At 37.2% G+C, this 9,843-nt stretch overlaps 1 protein-coding gene across 1 annotated transcript; it reads right to left on the reverse strand.

Moving 5' to 3' along the window:
* Positions 1-974: 974 nt before the first annotated feature.
* Positions 975-9,328, reverse strand: LOC112553572 (nicalin-1-like). The gene is made up of 14 exons (XM_025220894.1): positions 9,034-9,328; positions 8,246-8,436; positions 7,909-8,053; positions 6,738-6,916; positions 6,168-6,271; positions 5,651-5,739; positions 5,331-5,455; positions 4,703-4,893; positions 4,301-4,418; positions 3,721-3,884; positions 3,499-3,552; positions 3,161-3,239; positions 2,367-2,454; positions 975-2,128 (listed from the first exon to the last, which is right to left on the reverse strand). Exons 1-13 carry the CDS (start codon positions 9,299-9,301, stop codon positions 2,386-2,388), a joined length of 1,776 nt encoding a protein of 591 aa, XP_025076679.1. The 5' UTR covers positions 9,302-9,328; the 3' UTR covers positions 975-2,128; positions 2,367-2,385.
* Positions 9,329-9,843: the final 515 nt, after the last annotated feature.

Here is a 9,843-nt window from a genome sequence, read left to right on the forward strand (position 1 = left end):
CAGAGATTATTCTTGGCTGCAACCTTGTGAGTTTCCCACAAAGTTTTATTGATGGGGGCACATACTTTGAGAGTCAGCATATACTGGCAAAATATACAGTAGCTGGCGCACATTTGAGCACACAGTGCAACACTTTAAAAATTCTTTGTGGTGGCAATCAGTACTCACCATTTAGAACTGGAACTGACTGGCATTTTTTTATTTTAAAAAAAAGTATTCTCTCCAAAATTATTTATTTTTTACGCTAAGAAAATATTTTGATTGCATATATTGATAAGAACATTTACTAATAAAAATAATTTTATCACTCAAAAGCTTTTGCTGGCTTCAGTTGTAGGCAGCTTTCATTGGATTAAGAAACAAACTTAGGAGGAATAAAACAAAAGGCTGGTTGTTTTTCTTATGTAAGCCAGTTTTGAATTAATATAACCCCACCTTCCCTTAAAAATATTTCCGCCCCCTCCAAGTTATGAAAAATGCTTATTATAAATTCAACAACAAAAGCTGTGTAGATTGTTTTCTGGTTCTTGAAAATTTGTGCCACCTTATGCCAACCACAGTGCAGAGGGGCTTCACTCATCAAAACTGTCCCTTCACCTTACCAGGTTGAGGGGACTAGCTCTCCATTTTTTTTTTCCTAGCAGCGCCCTTCGGTATTTGTTGTGTTTGGTGTCTGCTGAATGCTGGTGATCTGTACTTTTAGTTGTTCACCTGCCACTCTTCTAGGCTGTTTTCCAGAGTCTGACACCATATCTGCATCATCTTGGTTCCGGGTTTTCGTTTTCTGGATTAATTTTCCACTTCCCTGCAGTTGTTCCAACACTTCCTGCTTTACAGCCCCTTTTCTTAATAACACCCTACTTCTCCCTTCACTTTAGATTGTGTATCTACATAACGACTATGTAACCCAGGTAAGTAGGATCAGGAACATTTCAAGGATAAGATTCAACCTATGCATTGATGTGACACAATGAGACTGGCACAAAGTTTAATTAGTCAGCTAATTTACGATCCTTCATTTAGACTAACGATGAAGAAAGATGATCAATAAAAAAAAAGTATCGGTATGTAATTAACCTTCGGTTTCTTGTAATTATTTTGGACTATATATCAGACATATACATATCAGAAAAAGCAGTGAAAATGCATTCATTTTGATGGGCCCCTTTTGTTCGTCAAAAGGGCCTCCTTGCACTCCTTTTTTAAATCCCCCAAACCTCCGAACATCATTTTTTTCATTTGAAAGGCATGAATAACATTTGACTGATGATCTTTTAATGCCTATCACATTTTCTAAATATTTTTAGCTCCTTTGCTGATTAGATACCACACTACTAGTGTAGAATAATGACAATTATAAATATCACACTGATTAGAATCAATGAAGCATGGCTGTGAAACCCTCTGCAACATTTGTTCTGAGCTACAGAATGTTTATGTTAACTGGCAAGGGAATGATGACGAGCACAACAGAACACGTTTTAGGGATAAGGGAAACATTTTATATAGTCAAAAAAAAAAATTTAAAAAGTTTATCTCTTGAATTCATAACCTAAGTGTGTTTTTTATCGCATACCAACAAACATGGATTTTGTCAAGCAGATGTAGAAGTCAGTTCTTTTGAACATTTTCCACAGGTGCTTCTACTCCTCCATTTCGCATCCTCAGATGGAAAGATAAGCACGAGCAATAAAATGGATAGAACATCAGGAAGTATCCCAGAAGCAACATGGGAGTGGTCCACATAATGACAAAATACATTGGTTGTTAAAAAAACATGCACACAGTAAAAATTCTCAAAAGGCAGCACAGTAACAAGGAGGTATATGAAATCCACTCACTTCCTGCCGCAGGTTCACTTTGAACAAAAAAAATAAAATCACGCATGCACACACGTTGCAAAAGGCATCAGCAAGAGTAGAGCAGCACTGGCTTCAAAATGGTGATTAACATAAAAGCTGCTGAGGCCAACTCCAATGTGAGCTGGGACTTGCAGTGACACTCAGGTCAAAACAAAATGTGTTTCAATGCTACACCATGACACCGATAGCCAGATGTGTTGCTAATGCCCACTCCTTTGTGATCCAGATTGCTGAACAGGACTGTGAGATACTGTCACTTCTGCCACCTAAGGGACAAGAGAAAGGAACAAATTTGATGCTACTCAGCAAAATGACCTCTAGAATGATAACGAGTTTTAAAAATAGTTGGCAAACTATGTTCCACTTTTGACTGATATACATATGCTTCATGAATCCAATGAAGTCAAATGTGCCTACTTATATTATTTGCGACAAGAATGATTAGGAGGGTCCTAGAGAAATTAATACATGTAAGGAAACACTACACTAAAACTTAAAACCAACCTGCCATCAGATGGATGCTTCAAGAGCTTTTCACCTTCTGTGCAGAGGTCATCATCTTTCGGAACACCCCATAGATCAGATGGAAATTCTACAAGTGTGTACAAACAAAAGACAAACAATATAGAGTGGAGAATATGAATAAGTTAAGGCATCGCTGCCTGTTCATGACACTTTCTTTGTTAATCATCATTTAGTATTTTGCTTTAAAAAAAATGCTAGGACTGAACAGGGAGAGTGGTTATCAAGTAATCGGTTTCCTGCTTAGTGAGCTAGCTACTTATTTAAAAAGGAGAGGGGTCATCCAAGTTATAATAATTACAGTTTCCCATTGACTTGGCTACTCATATACATTTATTTATTTGCTGCTCTTACGGTTGGAGAATTAAAAAAAAAAACTACTTCAAAATGGCAGGTGACAGACACAAGCTATTAAAAAAATTCCTCAAGAAAATGTCAGGACCAGAATGAAAAAGATCACAAAAAACACATCCTCGCCCTCAAGTCATACAAGATCTTAACCAAAAGAATTTGAAATTATAGTGAACGAACCCAGTCTTCACCACTCATCTCATATACTCACCCCACCATACACAATGTTTAAAATGAAATATGATTGCATATGGAAATAAGAAATCAAACGGGGATTTATAAGAGCGCCAGTGAAAGTAAGCAGGTCACTTATAAGAGCTGAAATAGAAGTCAGATGATAACCAAGCAGTCAAAAGATCAGGAGAAGTAAATAAAGGACATAATAGTACAAATAAATGAAAATAAACATGTCAAATCTCTCTTACAGTTGCTAACAGGTAGATGACTGTCAGGTAGACAGCTATGACCACTGCCAAGAAAAGGTCGAAGACAGCAGGTTTCACACTGCAAAAACAAGTAACATAGAAATACAGTTTGTCAGAAAACAGATCATGTAAGAAAAACACATCAGTTTGTTTACCTATACACTTACAGTACACACAGATGTAATTTTTCTTACATAAAGTATGCTGGTTAACCTGGTTTCCCACACAATAACAATAATTCTCAGTGCACAATAATATTTAAAAAAGAGCAGCAAGACATGGACATGTATGTCTACACATTCTGTCCAAAGGCGCAAACACAGGAGATGAACACTTACTTGAAGGCATTCATACTGTACACAGCTCCTGTGTAGAAAACAAACTCGGGATCTCTGCAAAGAAACAAAAAAACATAAGCCCAAACACACACATATATAGTTACAGAATATTCCAGATTGCCAGGTAAAAATATCTCTCTTTCTTTGCTGCAACTGCTTCATGCTAACAGAACTACACTGGATTTCTAGCAAAAACTGGCACAATTTAGCTTCAGCCCTCACCGTTTGTCAGCCCTGAAAGTGCTGCGCCGCACGTCCTTCAGAAATCGGTTCAAGCTGTCTTCCAGCATGTTGAGAATGGAGCTTTCTGGTGGCAGCAGTGGTGCAGCTCTGGGCTGTTCCGTTAAGAAATCAAGCCAAGATATCTGCCCCTCTTCTTGCAGACCCTGAGTCAGTCATTGATTAGCCACAAAAATCTATTACTCTTTGCTTTATATTTGTAAGTTCAGAAAAAAAGTTCTAGGCTGAATACACTTACTAGCTTGTGGGAAAAAGCCTGTTATAGGTGCTTGTTAAACGTCTACCACACATTAAATTGTTCACATTAAAAAGACCTTAAGTACTACAAGGGTTTTTTCGTTATCTGAATACATTCAAAAAAAAAAAAAACCCACTCAAATGTTTGTCAAAACTTAAGCATAAAATAGCCTCTATGCCCAACAACAAATGTTGTTCTTCATGGTATTTTACAAAATAACAAAATCTAACACATCTCAAATCTAGTTTTTGACTAAATTATAATTATTTCAGTTGTATTACTTGTGGTAAGCACTTTTTTTTTGACAAGCTGGAAGGGACCTACCAGTGCCTCTGTGAAGAGAGAGAAATTACCCAGATTGGTGAGGTTGTACATATGCCTAGCAAGCGCATCAGCTACCACATAGATGTTGCGTGATAGAGTTTTCTGATTAACTCGGTCTCTGAAGAAAGAAAACAATAAGATTTTAATAGAAAACAATGAAATCACAAAATCTAAGGGAAATAAAAATTTCCCTTTTTCTTTTCCAAATGACCTGACTTTTCAGGGCTAAGACAAAAAAATTGGCCCCAAGAGGAATAAACCCCTGAAATTTGATGATAACCTTACTGTCTAGCCAAAGAAGTAAAAGATATTTCACAAAGTATTAAGATACAATTATTCCCCACAGGGAATGGTCATTCAACAACTGTTCACTTTGACGTGACTGAAATTTCAATGTTTTACCTAGTATCCAAGATGGTTGATCTGTTTAGCGACTTTGGTGAATCTAAGTGGGATGCAGTAAAGGCCAACAAGCGCTTAATGCTGAATCGTTCATGTTCCCATGCCAGCAGCTCATCTGCAAGGTTGATCTTTTTGTGGACCATCGAGAACTCCACAGGTGGATCACGGGCAGCTGCTGCCTGTTCCACATTCTGTTAACAAATGTCTGGGAGTTCTTTCTCTTGTCATGCAAAACACTGAATATATGGATGACAAAAATTAAACATACAGACATACAAAGGTGGAAACCTTTATGCCTAATGACTGTAGGTGACGCATGAACACTTTAAAGACCTAAATTATGTAGCAGCATAACAAGAACTCAAAAGCTATTCACAAGATTTAAAACTGTTCATTACTTCAAATTACCAAAAATAAAAGCCCTTAAAAACCAAATAATTTAAAAATTTTCATGTCCTTTTTTACTACCTGTTGTTACACAAAAAAACATCTTCAAAAGAAATAACCCTTAATGGAGATGATGTCCTTTAAATGACATTTTAGTTTTGTTATTGGAACTTTTAACAAAGACAATAAGGTGTTATTGAATATCATGAAATCAATGAAGGTGATTAACATGAAAACTTACTTTAAGGAAAAGACCTCCCTCACTGTCCTCTTTTGGTGGTTTTGACACATGCAGATGGAGAGAATCACCTGACCCCAGTGAATCAAGGCAAAGGACAAAGGCAACATCTGCCAAGAGGTTGGAGTCTGTTGGAAAAACAAGTTTGGCCTCTCAATACTATGGCAACCATCTCTACTTTTTAAGTAACTCAACTGGAAAGGACAGTCCTCAGTTTTCTTTGAATAAGACAATGACAGCGAATTCTGGACGTTATGATTTCAAACACCTTCTGGAAAGTAGCCTGTGTGTTCTACATGACTATGCTTGAATAATATGTTCACCTGTTGACTCTATATTGTCCTCAATCCATCGCTTGGTACCTTGATAGTTAAACTTGCCTCCACCAGACAGAAGAAAAACAAGGTTGTATCCAAAGAAGTCAAGGACAAAGTTGGCTACCTGGCTATCAAATAATTGCTTGCATGTACAATGCACCTGCACAAGGGGCACCACCCCACCACCCTGGGAACCTGCACACTATATTATCTAGCAGCTGACAAGTGAACTATGAATGCTTATCATTTCCTGATTACACATAAATATTTCCTTTAGTTTCTCATTAATATCAGCTTCCTATTACCTAAGGCTAAGTTGCAACAGTGAAGGCAAATTGGGTAGACCTTAGCAATTAAGCAATGACAAATATTTAACAGGCAACCTGACAAAAACGAAAATGAGAGATTTTTTTTTTAAATGTAGTTATGCATCGAGTTCACTATGTAAAAGTAACTGCAGTACAACTAATTTTACAACTAAACATAGTTTTATGATGTGTAGAACAGTGTCTCAAAAGGATACTTGGCATGAGTGCGCGAGTTAGTGTAAAGCTTGGAGAAAAGGCGGGCTAGTTCCAACAATGCTACTACACCACTTCCATTTGAGTCTGCCCCATATGCAAGGCCCTGAAATGATGTAAAAATGTATGCTTATTTAAACAAATTTATTAGAACGCTAAACTTCATCCTCTCAATATCCAATTTTTAATATTCAAATATATATATATCCATTCAAAAATCACGCATATCACACCATTCTAACACTAGATGCAAAACTGACTGTATATAAACTGTTTCCGAAGGCTTTTACTTTAGATATAACCAATGCAAGATTTCATCAAAAAGAGCCCATCTATTATATGCAGCATGTCTTTCACCAAAAAATACTGTCATCATATCACATTTTATACTATTTTGATGGCAAAGATGCAGATAGATCTGCAGATCAGAAGAATGTTCTCAGTATAAAAAAAGAACAACAACAAAAAAAACTCTTTTAACTTTGTCTGGTTAACAGTCATTAACTGTCAATGCTGTAGAAGTATAAAAATTGAAATAAAAGTTGAAAAGTAAAACTAAGCTTCTAACATACTGGAGCAATGCCAGTTGCATCATAGTAAGCAGAAATGACAATGGTTGGAAGCTGTTCCTCAATGCCGTGTCCTGAAAGTCGACCCTGCAGGTTTGTGACAGAAAAGTCTGGCAGCGCTTTTGACTGAGCACCATTGACCACTATCTGGAAGCCATTGGCTGTGGCAGAGCTCAACAATGCTGCAATCACAAGATAATCATATACTGTATTACAGTGCCGTATGACGTTATTTGCTAAGAACAGGTTTCCTAGGGATCAGGGTTGGTGACAATTAAGGACGTTATAAGAACCTTTCATGCAGTGTTAAGGACATTAGTGATCTTCTTCCTTCTTGTTTCCTATTCGCCCCCAGTGGAGCATAGGGCTGCAACCACACCCCGCCATCGGACATTAGTGATAAACACCAATTTTTCCTCACGTATGGTCTGAAAAATGTATTATATAACAACGAATCTCTGATCTTGTCTATGTTCTGTACTGCTAAAATAGTCAGTTAATTTTGATATCTATCTACTATATACCTGCAAAATATATATTGTTTAGTTTCTTTAGCATACAGATAACATTAAACATGAACAGAAACATGAACCAAACATTTTTAATTGAGGTAAGTACATGGAATGCAGAGACTTAGAGGATCAGAAGATAAAGAAAGTGTGCTCCAAATGCTAAACCAAAGGCTGGAATTTTATTTTAAAAGATTATCTGTATGAGCCATTGTGCGGCTACTGAGCTCTAGAAAATAAAAATTAATTAATTAATTAATCTTCAGAAATGTCTGCGCAAAGAAGAGGAACTGCATGCATGCACAACCCATTCTCCACTGTGGCTTCAGTGGTGTTCAAATCTGCTTCAAAGCCTCTCACTGGCTATGGCTGTTTTCCCAGAGATAACTCTGTACTCTATGTTCCTCTAAGACCTGTAAGTCATTCCAACAGGCGTTCAACCCATTTGGGGCTGCTATTTTGCACTCACGTCTAGCACTGCTCCACTGTGCTATCATGTGAAAATTCCAAGAATCTTTTTGTTAATGAATTTGAATGTATCATGTTAAGCAGTTGCTTATTATTTGATTTTTCCCTACAGAACAGATCCATCATTTGGTCCACCCACTATTAGCAACCTTCTGAAATTATAGATCTTTTGCCTTTGTCCACCAGCTAATGCTAACCTTCCCAAGCAGTGCTGGCCTGGTCTCCAGCTGACCCATGGACAAGTTCTTCATACAACCTCTGCAGCTCTTCTGTCTCATGAGCAAAATAGACGGGCAGATTTACATCTTCCTGCATTAGGTCACGCTCTAAGCTTTGTAGGTGCTGAAACCATACAGATACATGTGGGATTATATTTACATAATGTCTAAATACATTTAAAAACAAAGTCTACAATTATTTTACTTTTTTAATAATTGTTTACACATTTCTCAGTCAAATGTCCTGCATTCTAAGATGTTTTAAAGTGTCAAAAATAATAATTTAGTTTCTTTTATGCTTATGAACAAGCATTACCTCCTCCTCCTCTGCTGTTAAATCCAAGAAGGTTTTCGGCAAAAGCACCAACAATGCCCCTGCATTCTGGGCCATAAGGTCTCGGAACTTTGGCACTGTAACGTCTCTAAGCCTTGCCACCACACAACGGCGTGTCAGCATTTTTGAGTCAATTGGTCTAGCCTCCACATTCACCAGCGAGCTCTTGCATCCTACCATAAGAGGTGGATGTCAATTTTATTTCTAATGAACTTCATCTCTATTGTAATACTGTGTGATAAATGTGAAAGAATGAAAATAAAACCAATGAACTTATGTGTAAAGGTTGTCTTAAAATTAACTTATTAAATGTAGTTTTCTGTTAATGTGTTTATGACAGGGATAAAATAAACCATATACTGTCAATTTTTATTAAAAAAAACAAAACAAAACAAACTATATCTGAACTTAGAAGCATGAGAATGAACTCCTTCAACTTACTGAATATGGTCAAAGCTGACATGGAGTCATAGAGCAGTGTGAGAAAGGATGCATACAGTAAAACCAATTTGCAAAGTTATTGTTCTTATGATTATCGCAATATATATATATTTCTTTTACAATTTTTGATGCTATTTATGATACTATTCCAGTCCAAATAAATGTACTTTTGCTGGCGTGCAGTACTACTAGGTGGTTGCAGTCACAATGTCTGATATAAACAATTATTTTGAATTAAACAGCTTATTACTATTCACTCGAATTTTATACACAGGTTATTAAGGCACATGGCTTTTGAAAATTCTGCTTCAGAGAAAATAAAAACTTACCATAAGATGATCCTTGTAGGTCAAACTGTTGCATCCTATAAACGTTGAATTCTTGCGCTGCGTAGACAGGACTTACGGGTGAAATCAGAATGAATATTGGAACAAAAAACAAAAAAGATAACGGAAAACTGCTGCGGAACATTTCTACTATTTCTCCAGCTTCGGTGAACCACATTTTTGGACGATAGATGATTCCAAAGTCAAGTGCTGATATCCTTTCTGAACTAATCCTCTTTTCGTCTGTCCGAGCACGCGATGGTCCTCGCATCCGGTTTTCGGAACGAGGCAAGGGAGGATTCTGTATTTTCTTTGTCTTATTCTTTCCCCAACATCTCCACACGCTGGAAAGATGACGTGGACGTCCCAGTCTTAAAACGGGCAAAGGGTATCAAATATATTTATACTCCAGACATAGTCAAAGATGTACATATTCGATGACAATAAATATTTCCGATGCACAACAAACCCAACGGCTGCTCCTGATTACAAGTCTGTACTCATGTTTCGCGTTTATTTGTAATCTAGTTTGATCTTACTCCCTACCTCGTCTTCTGCTGCATTTGTGAGACAGGATTAAAAAGGGTGGCTGTATGGGGTACCCATTGCGTGCGGGAGGTCACTGACGATTGACATCGATTCGTTGCGGCTGCAATACTATCCAGAATATATGCACCGTACAGATCCTCTTCACAGTGGCCACGGACGTGTATAATTCAAGTGTGTTCAGTGATATTATCCCCATATCACTTCTTTGATGAACGACACGGTGATCCCTGACTTCAGCATAAGCTCTCCCTCGATCAGTCATTT

The sequence above is a fragment of the Pomacea canaliculata genome, linkage group LG13, assembly GCF_003073045.1.
Source record: "Pomacea canaliculata isolate SZHN2017 linkage group LG13, ASM307304v1, whole genome shotgun sequence".
NCBI classification, from domain to species: Eukaryota; Metazoa; Mollusca; class Gastropoda; order Architaenioglossa; family Ampullariidae; genus Pomacea; species Pomacea canaliculata.